This window comes from Calonectris borealis, chromosome 16 (genome assembly GCF_964195595.1).
Source record: "Calonectris borealis chromosome 16, bCalBor7.hap1.2, whole genome shotgun sequence".
In the NCBI taxonomy this organism is placed as follows: Eukaryota; Metazoa; Chordata; class Aves; order Procellariiformes; family Procellariidae; genus Calonectris; species Calonectris borealis.
In genome coordinates, this window is record NC_134327.1 from 9,549,463 (window position 1) to 9,567,018 (window position 17,556).

Genomic DNA, 17,556 nt, shown 5'->3' on the forward strand with positions numbered 1-17,556 from the left:
TCTATTGTATCTGAGCTTAAAAGGCGTTTGTTTGGTTGCTTTTTTTAAACTAAACTGCATTTAAGTCATATTTAGGTGGAATGGGGCTTAGTAAGTAAATGGTGCTACTAGGAAGAAAATTAAAAGAGCTACTTGCTAAAAGGAGAATAAATCTAGCTGCACGTACACACTTGGTGGACTTGTATTGCATAAAATATATCTCTATTCTGGAAAAAGATCTAAATTAAAACCTTGGCAGCAAGCACTTTCAGATCATTCTGATCTCTATCTGTACTCCATAGCTTAGGCTGTCTCTGATTTATAGCTTGAAAGTTTTGGGTGAATATTGCCTTTTGACTCAGTTCTTTTTATTTTCCTTTTCAATCAAAATATCTTCGCGTTCTAATAAACACTGGAAGAAATGTCCAGACTTTTGAAGATATGTTTCTTATTGATATCAATTAATCATGCTGAGATTACACACAGTCAGACTGAAGGTAAGACCAGAACTCCTGTATGAGGGATATATTTTGTGTGGATGGAAAAAGCGATGTGTAGTAAAATAGATGCAGTACTGTTTAGTAACTAGGACCATATTCTCTGCTCTCTTGAGTTGATGGAGCTATGCCAGCAAAGAATTTAACCAAGATTGCTTATAATTTAATAGCCTTTTATTTTCACTGTTTTTCTGTAAATACATTTAATCAAAACTGCATTAAATGCTTATAAATAAATTATATGTGTATATATAGTTTTGATCACTGCATACAATACATGTATTTTTGTATAAGACAGTTGAATGGTAAAACATTAAATCAGCTTTTAGTAACAGGATAATCTTTTACAGATTTGCCTCCGTTATTACACAAAGCTGTGGTTAGTATTTTTATTTGATCACTCTACTAACATTTTACATTATAATCTAAAAATAATAATTTATTACATATAGTTATCATTTTTTCCTTAGGAGGAAGTAATAACTGGGAAATATCTGAATGGTAATGTACAAAATTGTTCCCACTTATGCTTCTAAAAGGAATTAAAACTCACTATCTCACCATAACTTTTTATGTTCCATTTTTCATATGTAGCCCTCCTTGATATACTTCATTTTCAGAGGTAATGTATTACTTTCACCATCTTGTTTTTTTGGTATTATCTTGCACTTCAGATATGATCTGTTTAATTTCCACAGAAACTGGAACATTATGGGTAGGATGAAATTGGCACATATGATTACTTTGATTTAGATCTCCTGCGAGGAGTATTTCCTCTTAACAAGGAAAAAGCTGTTTTTCATGATAAAGCGAAAAACACGCTTAGAATGAGGCTGAGAATAAATACCTGCTACAGTTTTCAAAAGTTTTGATCATTAACTTTGTTCATATGTTTTAGAATGGCTTCTTAAGGAAATCAGGTGCAGTTCCATCTTTCTGTCCATCTTCCTCCTTCAGTCCTGCTCCATTCCCCATCCATCCCACTTCCTCCAGCTCCTGGCGACTTTTGAATTATTTGCTAATTTTGTCTAAATTTGAAAGAGCAATATAAGCCTCAAAGGCAATTCGACTCCTACATATTTTGAGAAAATCAATGGCTGCATAAAGAAGATGCTGAAATTAATGACTCTGCTGAGGGACAGGCAGCAGACGTTAGTCAATGTACTTACTTTCTACAAGCGGATCAGAACAGGCGTGATGGGGTGCCGGGAGGCACACCTATAGCTCCAGACTAGCCACAGCACAGCTTGTCTTATGCCTGGAGATGGTACTAATGGCAACACGTCGGAAAATTGAGTTTATTGTGGGTGGTTGTGGAGTTAGATTAAAAAAGCATAACTAATTCATTCCGTTCCTCATTGAACTATGTGTTTTCATTGCATTAAAGAGGTCGGCTGTTAGTCTTGTTAGGCCAGAAAGCTGAATACTCGTGTCATTATGGTGTTAGTAACACTGTTTGCTTTTCTTATTCTTGTTTTGTCTTGTAATTTGTATTTTACATGTTATATTATTTTACTGGCATTTTTGATCCTGTTTTCTGTTACAGTTCTAATGTCTGGACAGCAGATATGCTTACAAAAGTCACGGCGTATTTTCATGCCCAGGAAGTTACGTTTACTCTTAGCAGCCTACAGGTTTGTGCCATTTAAAATGCATGAAAACGTTTATTTAAAAAGGAATTGAAAAAGCAACCTATCTCTGTAGCCAAAACTAGGTTGTCAATAATAGAGATAACTAACAGATCTACAGTGAAGCAGATAAGTAGGAAATAGGAATAGTTTTTTTGGTTGTTTTTTTCCCCTAAGATTGCAGTAGTATGCAAGGCAGAAATAATAAGAAGATCTTTTTGCTTTTCCTCTGATGGAAAGCAGAAATTAGGAGTTTTCAGGGTCAGCGAGTGTTTCTGAATTGAGTGTATACACATGCTGTTTCTCCACAAAATAGCAGGTTTCTCCCAGATTTTGACTGTGGCTGTAGTTTGCACTGCTTCTGATGGAATGAGAGGCTCCAGAGCATTCTACAAAATGCATCCACCTTTTAAGGCTTCTCTGAACTCTGTTTTTGTAAATTGTCAATGTGGAAGTGATATAGGAAAAAGTCATTGTTCTTTATCCCTTTTCATTATGATTAGTTGAGAGCTGGTTTAAGTGGAGCTGTAGCCCTGACCCCCTCCCTCCTCCCTACACGCAGACGCACACTCTGAAAAAGGAAAGTGTCAAATCTGCGATCTCGGAGCCTCAGGCATTCCCAAAAGCCCGCAGCCGTGCAGCTCCAGAGTGCTCGAATCTTTTCCCAAGGTCCGTTTCACTGTCACAGCTCATCCAAACCTCCATGAGGGTGCCTCTTCCCATTTGATTGGATTTAGTAACAGTTTAAGGCTGTAATCAGGCCTGGACCCCCTAGACAACAAGGACCTAACTATGTTAATATTTGTTGGTGGCAATGCAAGCTAAGCAGAGACAACAAAGAACAGCTTCAATGCAAATTCCAAACCAATTCTGAAAAAATTCTGTCAGGAATTAGAAGGGATTTTACTGCAGTCTGGTGCTAATGAGCCTTACAGTGCTTTCTGTTCCAACGTTATAATTCCCCTTAGATTTTCAAAACAGGCATGAGATTGTTAACTGGTAATGCAGTTTGATGTGGGAGAGAATATTTTTGCCTTATGACCTGGTACAAACTTTTCCTCCCATCTAATTGCACATTTCCTTCCTTTTTTTAAGTAATAATAATATGCACACGGTACCTGATTTTTCTGAGCTCTTTAAAAGGTTCATTTTCACAGCTCTGCTGCATGAAGCAGAAAAGCATTATTACTCTTGTTTTATGAAGTGAGAAACTGAGGCGTTTTTGTTAGGTAACTCATTGGAGAGGACTCGCTCATGAAGCCAAGAATAGGATTTAAAAATTACTGTCTTTCAACATTGCATTTAGATTATTTTTGTTTACAGTTTGTGTTGAGTATAGTTATTCTAGTTGTTGACAACACAGACAATACAGGAGATAAGCACTTTTCTCTCCTTAACAGAGATTTTCAGGGAGTAAAAGATGCCCCTAGTACATTAGTACAAATTTTATGTATATTACCCATATTTTTCTATACTTCAGATGTCCATAAAAAGTTACCTGAAGAACCTTTTATACCAGCCTAGGCAACTACTACCCGAATTTCAACAGCTTGATCAACAGCAGTTCCAAACTGCAATGAAGTATCTCTTCAACAGCAGAAAGGACCATCTCGTAAGTCGTTTTGCACTTGCGAAAAATAAAAGGTGCTGTCAATGATTTAGATAAATGGGAAAGAGCCAGGCTGGGGGTCTCACAGAGTAGAACGTGCAATTATTAGCTGGCTTGTATTAAATTCCAGGAGCCCCTGTCCTTAGGCTGGACTTATTTCATTTAATTCTTGTTGTCTAAAAGTCTGACTTGTGCCAAGTCCAAGTCAGTTGTCTGGATTTTCTCTGTAATCACTGGAGGGAAACGGATCTCCAGAGAGTGATTTACCTTCCTATGCAAGTATCTAAGGTAGGCAGGACCAGTTGTTCTCAGGGAGTATCTGCTTCTCTTCAGGGGCTAGAAAGAGAGCCAAGATGACTAAAAAAGGTGAAATTAGTTATCTTGTTAATTAGTTATGGGAGCATGCAAGCAAATTGTTAGGCAATTTGGAGGGGAGGCAACATAACATCATTTGCTTGCCTCTGTGGTGTGTTCTCTGTGTGACCCACCCTAAAAGTCTCACTCAAAGTCAGTGAGTGCCCCCCAGAGCGGATCCCCCCTGCAGAGGGGATCTGCACTGCGGGGGTGGGATCATAGCCTGATGTATGAGAGCGCTTGGCACCTTTCCTGCAGGGACAAAGGGCCTCCGGCGTGGGTATCGCTGAGGGGTGGAGATTAATCTGGGAGAAGGGGAGAGCGTTTCCCCAGACGTGAGGTGACTGCCCAGAACAAACACTGTATAATCCACTATTCAAACAACGGTGGTGCAGCTCCTGCTGCCAAAGCACACAGGGTAGGTGTGCAGCACGCGCTGGGAGTCGGAGCAGTAGAGCATAAGCCCTTTCAATAAACTCTAAATTTCGTCTTCTCCAACGGCATACCCAGTTCTTCCAGGACGGATAATACTGCATGAACAAATCACCAGGCCCAGGACTACCAGCTCTGAACGTGCTGTGCTAGACATGTCGACTTGTGAGACGGAGCAACCCAATAATCCATCCCCCACCAGGGTGACTTTATTCCCTGGGCTTGGTTCTTTGATGTTGCCCCATCTTCTGGAGGGGGTGTTTGTAGTAACAGCTGCAAGATACTGCATGGGAAAAGGTCTATTCTAGAGATGTCTACATATTAAATTAGGTATGAAATAATACCCATTCAATTCCAATATTCTTTCATTTTCCAAGCAACTAATTCTTTCATGAGAGCACACACTATAATTTTAGCCATTTGGATTATTTTTCTGTTTTTCATTTTGATTTTGTCAAAAGATTCGAGCTGGTCTCGGGCCAATGCCAGAAAGGAATTATCCGAAGTAATGCAACCAGGCAGTATTTTGCAGCTATTTTTCATGAGAACACCACTGTATTTTTTGTAGAGTGCTTTCTGTCAGGCCTCAAAATGAATATATTGAATTAAACAAAGAGACATTCTTTTAACCCTTTGTTACTTGCAGGAAATGGGAAATATTATTCTTGATTGGGACAAGACTAGAGAGAGAATTTTTCAAAGCCCAGGAGTAAACAGGACATTGTTCCTTATAACACTGGATAAATGCTTTCTGGCTCTGAGTGCTTTGGACTGTGTGGATATCCTAAGCCAGGTTTTGCATGTGTCAGCAGTGAACTATCTCCAACCTGATGTCATTGGGAGCCTCCCAAACGTTCTGCAGGAGGATGCTTTCAGAAACTTGTAAGCCATTTATTTTCCAGACACAATTAATACTATGTAGTGTTTGCTGACTATATATACTTATAAAAATAGGTTATGATATTGTCTCAGTCTATTTTCTAGATACAGCTTTCTGCTTATGTGTTGCTGTTTCTAAAAACATTTGTCCGTGTGTGTCTTTTAAAAAAAATAAATCGTTAACTCATTAGTGAACTAACATGCCCTTGTATCACTTAGATCAACAGTATTCAAGGACCTCTATGACAAAACCTCAGCAAATACACAGAGAGCTCTGTATGGCTGGATGAAGCAGATTCTACAAAAGTCCTACAGCATGAGTGGTATGTTATGTACGAAGTATTTTCTTCTTGCTTATCGTAAGAGAAAAACAGTCAGCAAAAGGCCTATCCGTTGTATTGAATTGTTTCCCAAATTTAACACAGGTCTGTTTAAGAGTAGCTGTCTCGAATACCTTTGCTCCAGAATACAGTAAACATAATATGTTTGTTATTCACAGCAAATAGTACTCCAGAGATGCTTGTCTTCATTTCTTCTGCACAAAGCTATACACAAACTCTCTGTACTCAAGTCCTTTTTCTAAGTCTTAAATAGGATACAATTGTCAGGTACCCTGCACAGGTGTGGTCATTTCTGACCTCCTATTCAGACTAGAAAAATAGATCTGTCTCAGAATTAGCCAATGCACTGTTTAAAAATACAAAAGAAATGCAGGATGTTGTGAAAGTTCTACTGCACATGGCACTGACTCGTTCAGAAAAGGGACAACATAAAATCAAAGTTAATTAATTCTGATTTTATGTATTTTACCACATCTGTTTGCCTTGTTAATGTGTCTTAAACAGATGTGCCACAGCTGGGACAGGGCAGGATAGGCTCCACGAGGGGGCTGTAAAGCGGCAGCGGCACTGACACATCAGGGCCGGTGCTTGGGTTTCACTGAACACCCCAGCAGCGCTGTCACGGGAGCATTTTAGACTTCTAGATGCGTATGTTCCTCCTCTTGCCCTGGAATCAAAGGCAAAATGCCCCCTTGCTTCAGTAGAGCTAAATTTGGCTTCTGGGACTTCTACCATTTCAAAATACCAGGGTAACCCATTAAGTTGTAGAGAGGAAGTTCCTGAGCTGCCGTGAGGTGGTATTACTGCCAGCGCATTTCTGGGGAGGCAGAGGTGCAGAACTTGCCTGATGATACTCAGCAGTCCTGGGAAAATCCCACAGCTCAGACATCTTGGGTTGTGTCTGAAACATTGGCGAACCCTCAGTTTGTAAAAGATCACCCAGCTCAGGAGGAACTGAGAATTACCATGCCTCTCGTACGTCTGGTTGCTGCTTCAAATGCAAAGCAGTGCAGATGCGGTGAATCCACTCCTGAAGGCATCAGGTGTGGACTGATTACCAGCTAGTTCTGCAGAACCCATCAGCCCTGAGCAGGCGCAGCTGGACGGCTACCAACGTCCAGGTTGGCAAGTCTAAAGCTCACTCAAGTATATCTGCACACCACGGGTCACAGCACGGACTGCGGGACAACAGGAGTGTCCTGGAATAGTCTGATTTATTCACTTTAACTTTATATGTGGGTAGCACTGGGACCACCTGGGAAAGGGAGCAGCCCTCTTGCAGAAGCAGCATCTTCTGTGCTGAAGCTCAGCTGAAAAGAGACTTGAAAGCAGCCTCATATTTGTGGTGCTTACGGGGCCACCTCCCAAGCATTTCTGCTGGTTTCGCCGTGTCTCGTTGTGCCTGCAGAAACGCAGAGGACTTTTCCATCATACCGCTTCTCCCCGCGGTGGCAGGCAGCCCCTGCAGCTGGATCACTGGGTGAGCAGGAGATGACATGTGGCTTCTGTGTCTTAAGAGTCAAACCTTTCAAAAAATTTCTTTGCCACGCAGCCAATTCTCGCGTGTTTCATATTAAAATGCTGAGGTATTCAGAGATAAAGCGTGCTGGTAGCCCTTACAAAAAAAGGAGGCTGTAACTTGAATTTTGTACCTTATTTAAAAATAACAAAACAGCTTTTGGGGATCACGGCTACCATGGTTGGTAACTGCAAGTCTGTTCTGCTAATGGCCACAGTCAATATCCTTAAATTGTGATAGTTTTTGTTTAATCTTCTATGATATCTTTCAACTCTCTTAATATTCCTGGTGATGGGAGGTAATATCACTGCAAAAAACGGAGCCTTGACAGACAGGTCTGCTGGGAGCATCATCGTGTCTCAGCTAAGGAGCTTAGATCTGTGTTTTCAAAAAAATCATTTACTAGATGGGGTTCTTCAGCTTCTGATATTTATAGGCTGTTTTTTTCAGATACTGAAAACTCTGCAAAAGGCACTGATGATTTTGTTTTAACAGAGTTGTGAGTATCAGCACTGCTGAGGAATATGTTCAGAGGTATGACACCTTGAGCCATGCAAATTATGACACTTTGGAGAAAACATTGTCTGTGTGGCTCCAAGTACCCACCTAGTCCATAAATATTTTTTCTCGGGGATATTTGGATCTTGATTTCATTTTCAATCATTGGGAAATGAATGACATTTTTTAACTGTTATGCAGTATTTTGTATTTTTTGCCAACCTATTTCCATATATGTATATGAACAATTTTTCATCTTCTCCATTATTGCTATTGCATATTGCTGAAATGAGTGGTATCATCAATAATAATATATTAGATGTATAAAGTGTTACAAAGTATCATGCCTTTCTGGTGTTCTTAAATAATATATTTGATTAGAAAAACTTAATTTAAGAAGTGCTGCTCCATATTTAATACTATTGGTTTAATTTTGCCTGTCCCATACTTTATCCATTTTCTGTTTCAACAACATAAAACATTAATCATTTTCATATGAGAAAATTTGAGACATTTGAATCACTATTTCATTTTCATTAAAAAATGTATGGGCTCATAAAAATGTGGTGCTAAAATCTAGCTAATGGCGGGAACCTGACTCTCTCTGCTAAGGATTTTTCTGATTTGCAGATTTTTTTTTTATTATTTGCCAATAACAATATATTGGGTACAATATATTTGAAAAATAATTACTTTCTTAACATTGTAGTGTTTATTTGTACAAAACAGAGTTCAATGAATCAACTTCTTGGGTCAGTGCAGAAAACTTACGGATTTTGGGAAGATACATGGTCCATCTCCCATTAGAAGAAATTCTGAAAATTAGTCTCAATGAAGTAAGTAACAAAATGTGGTTGAATATATCATTGTCAAGTGATGTCAGCTACAAATAATATGAACACAAATGCAAACCTAAACATGAAAAAGAAGTTTATATATTTTAATTACTTACAAAGTGAATCCAAATCCATTGTCAACCAAATATTCTTCTCTTTTTGGAATTTGAAAGTCCCTATCATTAATATGTAATTATTTATCTGTATCAGAATTCTGTGACTTGTACTGAAAGAAAGGTAGGGACCAATGATGGAAGACCCTCAAATTATTTGACAGTTTGTCAGAGAATCCCTCACTCAGCTTTGCCTTCAAAAATATTGTATTATCCAAATCTATCTTCTCTCTTTCTCTATAACATGAATGGAGTCGATTAAATTTAGAGTGTCAAGCATATTTTATTGGATGTAATTGTTTCATAATCCTGACACATGTTTTTGTTTGTACTGGTCAGATAAGACTATTCATTAGCTACGACAATGCAACAAAGCAGTTGGACACAGTCTATGATATCACACCAGAGCTTGCACAAGCTTTCCTGGAAAGAATAAACTCATCAGGATTTGATATGAGAAACACTTCAACCATCTACAGGCAAGACTGCTTTTCTTTTTCTTTTATGGCTGTGTATGGAGAGAACGAATCAGTAAGGAGAAAAGAGAGGAACAATAAGTAGCTGATGAAATTGTCGATGTGGCATAGCTTTTTCCTTCCAGCAGAAAAATCTAGGCTGAAATCCAACCCTGGTTAGCAATGCTGAAGAACTGCTACTTTATGAATTTTTGGAGGTGTGCCTAAGTAGCTGATGCTTTGTCTCCTGCTCTGCAGTGAGGAGTTGTCTGTAGTATTAGTAGGAGGACTACAGCAGTATCTGGGGGACCCAGTCAAAGCTCCATCACATTGTACAGTACAGCAATAAAATAATTTGGGATAGCAGGACGTGAGTTGCCTTGGCTGTTTGACTCACAGAAGATGGAGGTGTTTTGTGGACGTCATGTTACAGTTAGGATTTAAGGAGGAAATCTTAGCTCATGCCAGCCAGGACTGCAAGTGGTTTTTAATTGGCATGGGTGTCACCGGAGAGGTCGCACAGTGAAGAGGTGTGAAGCCCGTCCTGCAGGGTAGAGATGAGCCACATTTAAACGCGTGTGACTGTTGTGTGTGTAAGCAGGAAACTGCATTTTCAGGGCTGTCAAATCAGCACTGAACTTCCTTTAACAGTAATAAAAAAACAAAATAAGCTGCTCTTACTCATAAATACGCAGTGAGCATGAGCTACCTGCAAGAAAGTGCTGTACTCCACATTTACATTTACACTGTCGTATAAATGGATGTATTTTGTCCCAAGACACCACTGTCTGAAGTTATTTGTAGTCTCCTTGGGGGATACCTTGGAGTTTTAAACTAATGGAGAACATGCTTTATGGCTTCAGAGCTCCTGTCATTATTGCAGTGTAACTCACTGACTTCCATGAAGTATTGCTGATTGTTGGAGATGTAAGCAAGATAAGAATTATGCCCACACTCTAAATTTCAATGTCAGAAATTTTAAAAATGATTTTACCGTTCATGAGAGGTACCACATTCTCCCAGATGAGAGAAATGTCATGCTCCATAATCCTTAATATATTCCATTTTTACAACACACTTGTTTTATATTACTCATTTTAACCATACTTGTGATTTAAATGCACTTTTACTTTTAAGAAGTAGTATTATTCATTGCTGCTAATCCCAAAGGAGATGAAGAGCTCTTGGTGGCTATGCAATAATGCATCAGAAGGTAATTATTTGTTATGAAAATGCAGTTATAGATGTTTCTTTGATTTGTATGTTAGTTTGATGATGTCCCATGAATTCAGATGGGCTGCTGAAGCAGTATTTTGTTATATCGCTAAGCAGGTTGCTGTTGAGGGACTAGAGGAACTAAAAGCTAAGAGTTTCTGTGCTGCCGAATTTTATTGAGTTTGTGATAGTGCTGCAGCATTGTCTGCTGTTGATTTGGTTCACATCTGGACATTATTGCTTAGACTCTGCCTATGCCTGCACCATTGAATTGCTAAAAAACAGAGACTGTAGCAGGAAAGCTGGTCCTGTGTAAATTATGAAAGCAAAGGCTAGCTGTTTACAGTGACAGGGGATTGATTCAGGCTTTCTACAAACGAATTCATCACCATCACTATGAAGTTTAAAGTCCAGAGAGAGCGATGCACAATTCAGCCCTCCTTTGCAGGGCTGCAGGTAATGGCAGTAAATTAGCACAAGGCCTAAGTCAGAAGGCCACCTACAGCCGGTGCTTGCCCTTGGGGGTGTGACTACTTCTCTCCACCAACTATGGTTGTGGTTGCGCTTTACAGAGGTTAATGGAAATTACGGCATGGGTACTGTGGAGGAAAATGAGCTCCACATCTGGTTCACAACACTGCCTTGCAAACTGCTGTGCTGGCACAACTAAAAGAGTGAGCCTCAGCGCTTTTTCTCCTAGCTCGTGTTGAATTGGACAGGTCTCCATCCATCGGCCGGTCATATGTTTGATGTGAAATACAGCAGGCTTTATTTAAACCTGAAATGGTAAAGAGGCTATATAATGCTCTAGCTGCTGCTCTGACACATGAATGAGTTATGTTGCATGTGAAATCCAAGCAGGATTTAGAGTTCAAAACATCCAATCAATCCAGGTAAGAACTCAGCAAGCCACTTCTAGACGCTTACTTAGCCCTCCATCCTTTGCAAAGCAGAGATGACACTGCAAATTCTGCCAAGGGGAGTGGAGTCGTTAGCTGGGAAAATCCAGCCACGGACAAATGGAACCAGGGAAGTTAAATTTTTGGCAGCACAAGCAATCTAGGTAGAGTTCAGCTGAATACAGAGAACAGTGCATATGTCTCATACCCAAATTTCAGGCCATGTGGAGTTTTAAGATCGCAGTTTAAGGCAGTAGTGACAGACAGAAATTACTCAAGTTTTGAGCACAAGTAGAGTATACCATACTATATTTCAGTTACCTGAGAATGACACCTTTCATGTCAGGAGTTAGCTAATGTATTTTCTTCCATGTAGGCTAGGTTTATTGGTTTGCTTTTATGATAACATGGAGCAGATGGATGCTGCTGTGGCCCGGGCTTTACTTCATCAAATGATTAAATGCAATCAATTGAGAGGTTTCCAGGCTGAGGTTCAGAAGGTGGGTACAATGCTCGTTCTTCTTGCCTAACCTAATCCTGAAAGCAGAGGAGAATTCTTCTTGAATTTGGAAAGAAAAGAGTGAAAAATGACTGGGATCTAAGAAATAAGTGGAAATAGTTCTCGATCATATAATGCAAAGAATAAAAGCCTATTTTTGATTTTCTTACAGTGCTCATTCTTTTCTCATTCTGTTTCCTCCCGTTCCATATTCCTTTGACAACTGTGGGTCTATTTGTGAATTTTTATGAAGTGTGTGGTCACTAAATGGTTGCCAATGTCTATTCCAGAAACTCCAGTTAAAGTTTTAGGTGATAATGAGAATTGGTTCTTGGCAGATTTTTATTTCCATCTGCTTTTTTTGTTTACTTTAGCTCAAATCTCAACTCTTGAACATTGCCATGCAAAACCAGACACTGAATGATATCCTTGGATCTCTGTCAGATGCCGTGGTTGGGCTAACTTCAAGTCAGCTGGACTCTTTGTCACCTGAAGCGGTGCATAGTGCTATTGCAACATTAAACCAAGTCTCTGGGTGGGCAAAAAGCCAAGTTATGATTTTATCCAGTAAATACCTCTCTTATGAAAAGGTACCTCTGATAACAGCTTTCCTACCTTCTGTTTTTAAAAGTAAAATGGCTTTTTCTCAACGATAACTGTAGATTTTGAGAAGTTTAGTACAAGAGTTCTTTTCAGTGGTCTGAAAATTTTGTTTAAATCAAATAAAAACACCCAAGACTGTACCTCCCAAAGTAATTCTCTAGTAACAGAGAGAATGACTATTTGCATTTGACAGTTGTATATATTATTTTGTCTGTATCACTGCCCTAGGCAGAATTTGCATGATCAGAGATCCCAGACTATATATTCAAATATACTGTAATGGAAGGAATCAGGGTCCTTTCTGAAGTTTAAAAAAAGGAGCCTCTGAGAAAATTGTCGCATTTGTTCCCTGAACAGTCTGAATTGAAAGAAATCTGAGGAAAGTGCATCCCCAGGCAAGAAATGTATTAAGTATTCAACAATAATAGTTTTGATTTGTTTATTAACTTTTGCTTTTAAATATATCTGCCGTTCACAAGCCAGAAAACTTTCTGTTTATTTGTGCTGTTATCTCTGCAGGTTTTATCATTTTACAATGTTAGTCAAATGGGCGCGTTGGTAACTGGTATTAGCACCCAGTCATTCTACAGCATGAACCCAAAGGAGCTTTCTCAGATTATTCGAGGCACGACATCCCAATACTTATCTGACTTATCGCCTGCCCAACAGCAAGGGATCCTCAGGAAGGTAATTATAAACTCGAGTGTGTAGCAGGTTCTTTCTGTACGAGAGCACAATAACCAGATATGCAGAGCATGATTTAAAATGTTGTCACTGAGATACGTGTTTTAGCTCAATGGTTAATACTTCCAGTGTTTTTTCTGAACACCAAGTATATTTTGAAGGCTGTCTTTTGCTTAGTCCTGTGGCGTTTTTAATACTGACATGTTTTTCCTTTATCCTCTTAAGAGAAATATTATACAGAATAGAAAGAAGGGCAAATCCTGTAAATCTAAGCATCAGTTCTGAAATGCCATGTATTTATCTGTTCCTCTTTTTAGATAGCTGCATCTGGAGATTTTTCTTCATCCGTCAAAGATATACAAGGAGCTTTCTTTAAAGAAGTATCTCTTTCTGATTTATGGAAGCAGACTGGATATAATTCTTCAATGATGAAAGAAAAAGAACTAAGAAGAAGTCAGGTAAAAATTACTATGCAGTTCCCATTCCACTGCTATTTAGTATGATGGGAGAATAGGAAAAGTGTTGTAATACCTATGTGTTCAAGGAACATAGGTAAAAGGAAGGAGCTGCCCCAAATATATCTTAACATAAACAACCAGAGGTCACTTAGAGCCTAGGCAGCATTATGAGACAATGTTGCAGAAAGGGAAGCATTAATATGCTGAGTTTAAAAGTCTTCAAGATTCTGCCACATAAATTTTCTCTTTCCAGTACTGTATACTAGACAGTTGCATGTACAGTCAGCCCTTTGGCTCTGTCCAGAGATATGCAAGGTTGGACCAGATGATCCCTTCCAGAGGTCCCTTCAAACCTAAATTATTCTGTGGTTGTGTACCATGAACATGTTTAACATCATCCCATAGTGCCAGTCAGTGATGTCTTGTCTTGTGAAGAAGAAATTCAGCACTGGATGCCAAACTGGACCACGGAAATGCCTTTAAAGTACATAGGAGAGTTAAGCGTACAAAAACCTTGTAGTAGTTATTGCCTCTTACAACTGAATTACCTAAGCTTAACTTTAAATATGGTGGGTTTTATTTCAGGCTTTGTATCTGTATGAATTACTGTCTAAGAAAAACTATCCTGTTGACCTGCTAAGGTATGGATGATAGTCTCTCTTGAAATGGAGTTTAAGTCTAGTTTTGTGATGAGAGCGACTTTGAGGTAAACATAAACACCATGTGGTTATTTTGTGCTGTCTTGTGTTTATTCATTCCTTGGTACCACAGGATAATTCACCTTCCTCATTAAGAAGGGTCTCCAAATCCAAAATCTGGATCAAAGAATTGCAGAGGTTTTGGTATTTTAAGGCTCAGTCAATATTTTTCAATTTGATTACATTTTTACTTTCAATGGCCTTTTGATTACAAGAAAGGGGAAAGAGAGGTGGTCAAGAAACTGTATCTTAGGACATGGTTGTGGGGAGTAAGGAGTAGATCCTGCTTAAATATTAAAAAAATTGAACTTTGCTTTTCCTATCAGCACAGGGCAGCTTGTGAAAGGAGTAACTTGTCAACTCATTGAAAGTATGGACACAGACTTTTTCTTAAACACTTTTAAATTCTTTGAAAAGAATCTTCATCTGCTTTCTCCCTATCAGGTAAGACCAAAAAAAGACTTTATATACATAAACATACTATCCAATAGTCAAACTGTAGGTAAATTAGATTTTGGTTAATTCTATTTTCTTTTTTTTTTTTTTCAAAATTTTGTGTATGTGAACTTGTCTGCTAACATATTTCATTTAAATCTTTTATGTATGAATTCGTCTGTTATCATACTTCATTTTGACAATTTTGTTTGTCACTTACAAATTGCAAGAAATTTCTACAGTCCTTCTAACTTGCTAATTCATGAGTAATCTGTTTGGAAATATATATATGTTTCGAAAACATACAAATGCTCTCATGCACCCAAATATAGGATATTTCATCTCTGGAGTCTACAAAAAGAAAACTCTAAACTACTTTAAAAAAGCTGAAGAAAAATGCTCTCTGAAGATAACACACACAGTTTTTTATATGCTAATTTATAAGCTGTAATAAACAAACATATTTTCATTATTCCTCAAAATTTCGAAATGATTAAGATCTTAAATTTTTCTTGCTTTTAGGTTAATTGTTTGGCTTGGAAGTTTTGGAAAGTCTCCAATGCATCTATTCCTCCCTTACTCTTATTGGTGCTTCCGTAAGTTACATCTTAAGACATCTTAGGTTACTGCATTCGTAGCAGTACATTCAGAGTAGTCCTTCTGAGCACTTTTTTAATAACCTCTTCAGTCCTAAGAAAACTGATGATTCAAACAAGTGGTAATTTATAAAAAGTGGTCACTGGCTGTAGCCAAAATCTGCGTCAAGTGCAAGTTGGTAATACCTGATGTCTCTTAGTATAGCCCATTTTTGTCACAATTGTGGATTCCTTTGCATCCTTGAAATCAGTCCCCCTTGAAGCGCTCTGTGCGCAGACTGCATCACGGTGCAGTGGTGTGGCAGCAATGAAAAAGCTTGTAATGTTGCTGCTTATACTGTTGCTGATGTCTGCTAAAATAAAGGGGTTAATTCGTTGCCTTTCTTGAGTATAATTGTTTAGAATCACAAAACTAATTTTTAAATGTAGTTTATGCTGGATTTTTTTTTCTTTTTTCTTTTTTTTTCCCCCTAGGTTCTGAGACTTCGTTTGCTTATTTGTTTAGGGTTTTTTTGAGAATGGATATGTAAGACAAAGTACTGCCCAAACGTATTGCTCTGTATGGTTAAAAACATTTTAGTGTCTTTAAAGACATTTTTGTAAGTTAGCAAAACTTTGCATTATAATATAGCCAAGTAATATTCAGTGACAGCTTTTTTCCTTAGAAAAAAAATAATAATTGTACCTTGATAGGAACTCTTGAATTGTACAACTTGTTAATTCCCCTTTTTCTTTATTTCTTTCTTCCTACATGCTTAAGGGGATAAAAGGGAATGAGAACTATTCTTTTCCTGGAATTTTTTTAATTGAAAAATAGTAAGAAAAGAAAAGAATTCTGTTTGAAAAGGCATTACTCTGTTTAAAAACCATAAAATAATAATAGAAAGACTTTAATACAAGGCTTTCTACAAACTGCAGCACAAAGTTATTTGGCCAACAATTGCATGTTGCTTGTTCAGCGCCATCAGAAGTTGCTGGTGCTCTTGCCTACAAACCCTGGTAAGGCTGGGCTTGCACAGCTTTGGGATGTGGCTTTATTTGCAAAGGCTGACTGCCACTCTGGGTGGAGAAGAGCATCATTTTGTTTAATTTGGCAGGCCTTCTTGGACCTTGATAAAAAGGAAGCTTACTCTAAAAGTACTTGTTGTCCTTAACCCACCCACCACATCTTTGTTCATCAGAGAATTATTCCTAATAAAAAGGAGAAAGGGGAAAAGTTTCTGAACTGTAGACAGTCTTGTTTCATATGGTGTCAAAGCATCTCGGAGCACTTTCATCCACTTGCAGCTATTTATAACCCTTAGCCATTTTTTGAAGTGAGGCTGATGTGCTGATGAACTGGAGGAAAAGACGTAAGTTAAAGCAAGGTGTGGATTGATTGCAACTTTTCTGGCCTGGCTGGTTTATAATTTTTCAAGTCCAGACTTCTCTCTACATTTTTTCGTCATCACAAATTTTATGGGTGTGGTTATGGGTGTATGAAGGTCAGGTTTACATCTGTATTCTTTCTGCAGGATTGAGTACCTGGAGTATGTCTCAGGCCCTTTGTGTGTCCCTTTCATTGAAAGTCTGGGGAAGACTGAGATGGACCTTTTGAATCCAAGCCTTCACAAAAAGAACGCTGTCCTGCAAAAAATACAGGAGTGCTTGGTAGGTATGGCTAGGAGGGGTCAGCAGTGGAGGAGGAACGGCAAAAAATGTAATCTGTAATTAGCCACTGACAAGTCCAAACTAAGTGAGAGTGGTTGATTAGTTTCTCTCCCTTTATTGTCATGTGGTTCATCACAAAGTTATCTTGCCTACTTGTACTCTCCGGTCCGCATGCGCACGCTCGTGGTCTCTTCTATACAGACAGCAACCTGAGACACAGGCTTTCCGGCTCTGTGTGCGTGCGGTGAAACCGTAGCTGATGGACTCTGAGAGCCCAAAAGGGAATAACACAGCGTGCTAATTTCTTCATTGTCACAAGCAAGAGCAGCTTAGACTATCGCCTAGCTCAGAGAAGCTCTTAGTGCCAAGGCCCCAAGCAACCTGCTGTAGCTGACCTGATTTGAGCAGGGGAGTTGGACCGGGCGACCTCCAGAGGTCCCTTCCAAACTCAGCCATTCTGGGGTTCTCTTTGCACGTGTTACTGTACTGCATTTCATACAGTAATGTCAGTCACCACCTACATAAGTTCTCGACTTACCCGTCTGTATTCTTACATTTTTTTTGTGTACCATTTCAATGTTATTGTTCCCTGCCTAAGGAAACCTTTTTATAGCGTCCTTAACAATTTTCCTTGACGCTATGCATGCTGTGAAGCGTTCTCATGAAATGTCATTGTTGA

General features: G+C 38.8%; 1 protein-coding gene across 1 annotated transcript in view; it reads left to right on the plus strand.

Moving 5' to 3' along the window:
- Window positions 1–400: 400 nt before the first annotated feature.
- OTOA (otoancorin) overlaps window positions 401–17,556 on the plus strand; it is a 35,692-nt gene continuing 18,536 nt past the window's right edge. Inside the window, exons 1-18 of the mRNA XM_075165185.1 lie at window positions 401–476; window positions 827–855; window positions 947–977; window positions 1,071–1,098; window positions 2,023–2,110; window positions 3,585–3,716; window positions 5,146–5,381; window positions 5,598–5,701; window positions 8,466–8,572; window positions 9,025–9,164; window positions 11,631–11,754; window positions 12,128–12,343; window positions 12,876–13,043; window positions 13,358–13,498; window positions 14,084–14,139; window positions 14,523–14,640; window positions 15,154–15,227; window positions 16,742–16,877. Of these exons, the coding sequence (XP_075021286.1) occupies window positions 401–476; window positions 827–855; window positions 947–977; window positions 1,071–1,098; window positions 2,023–2,110; window positions 3,585–3,716; window positions 5,146–5,381; window positions 5,598–5,701; window positions 8,466–8,572; window positions 9,025–9,164; window positions 11,631–11,754; window positions 12,128–12,343; window positions 12,876–13,043; window positions 13,358–13,498; window positions 14,084–14,139; window positions 14,523–14,640; window positions 15,154–15,227; window positions 16,742–16,877 (2,004 nt within the window). The remainder of the gene's footprint in view (window positions 477–826; window positions 856–946; window positions 978–1,070; window positions 1,099–2,022; window positions 2,111–3,584; window positions 3,717–5,145; window positions 5,382–5,597; window positions 5,702–8,465; window positions 8,573–9,024; window positions 9,165–11,630; window positions 11,755–12,127; window positions 12,344–12,875; window positions 13,044–13,357; window positions 13,499–14,083; window positions 14,140–14,522; window positions 14,641–15,153; window positions 15,228–16,741; window positions 16,878–17,556) is intronic.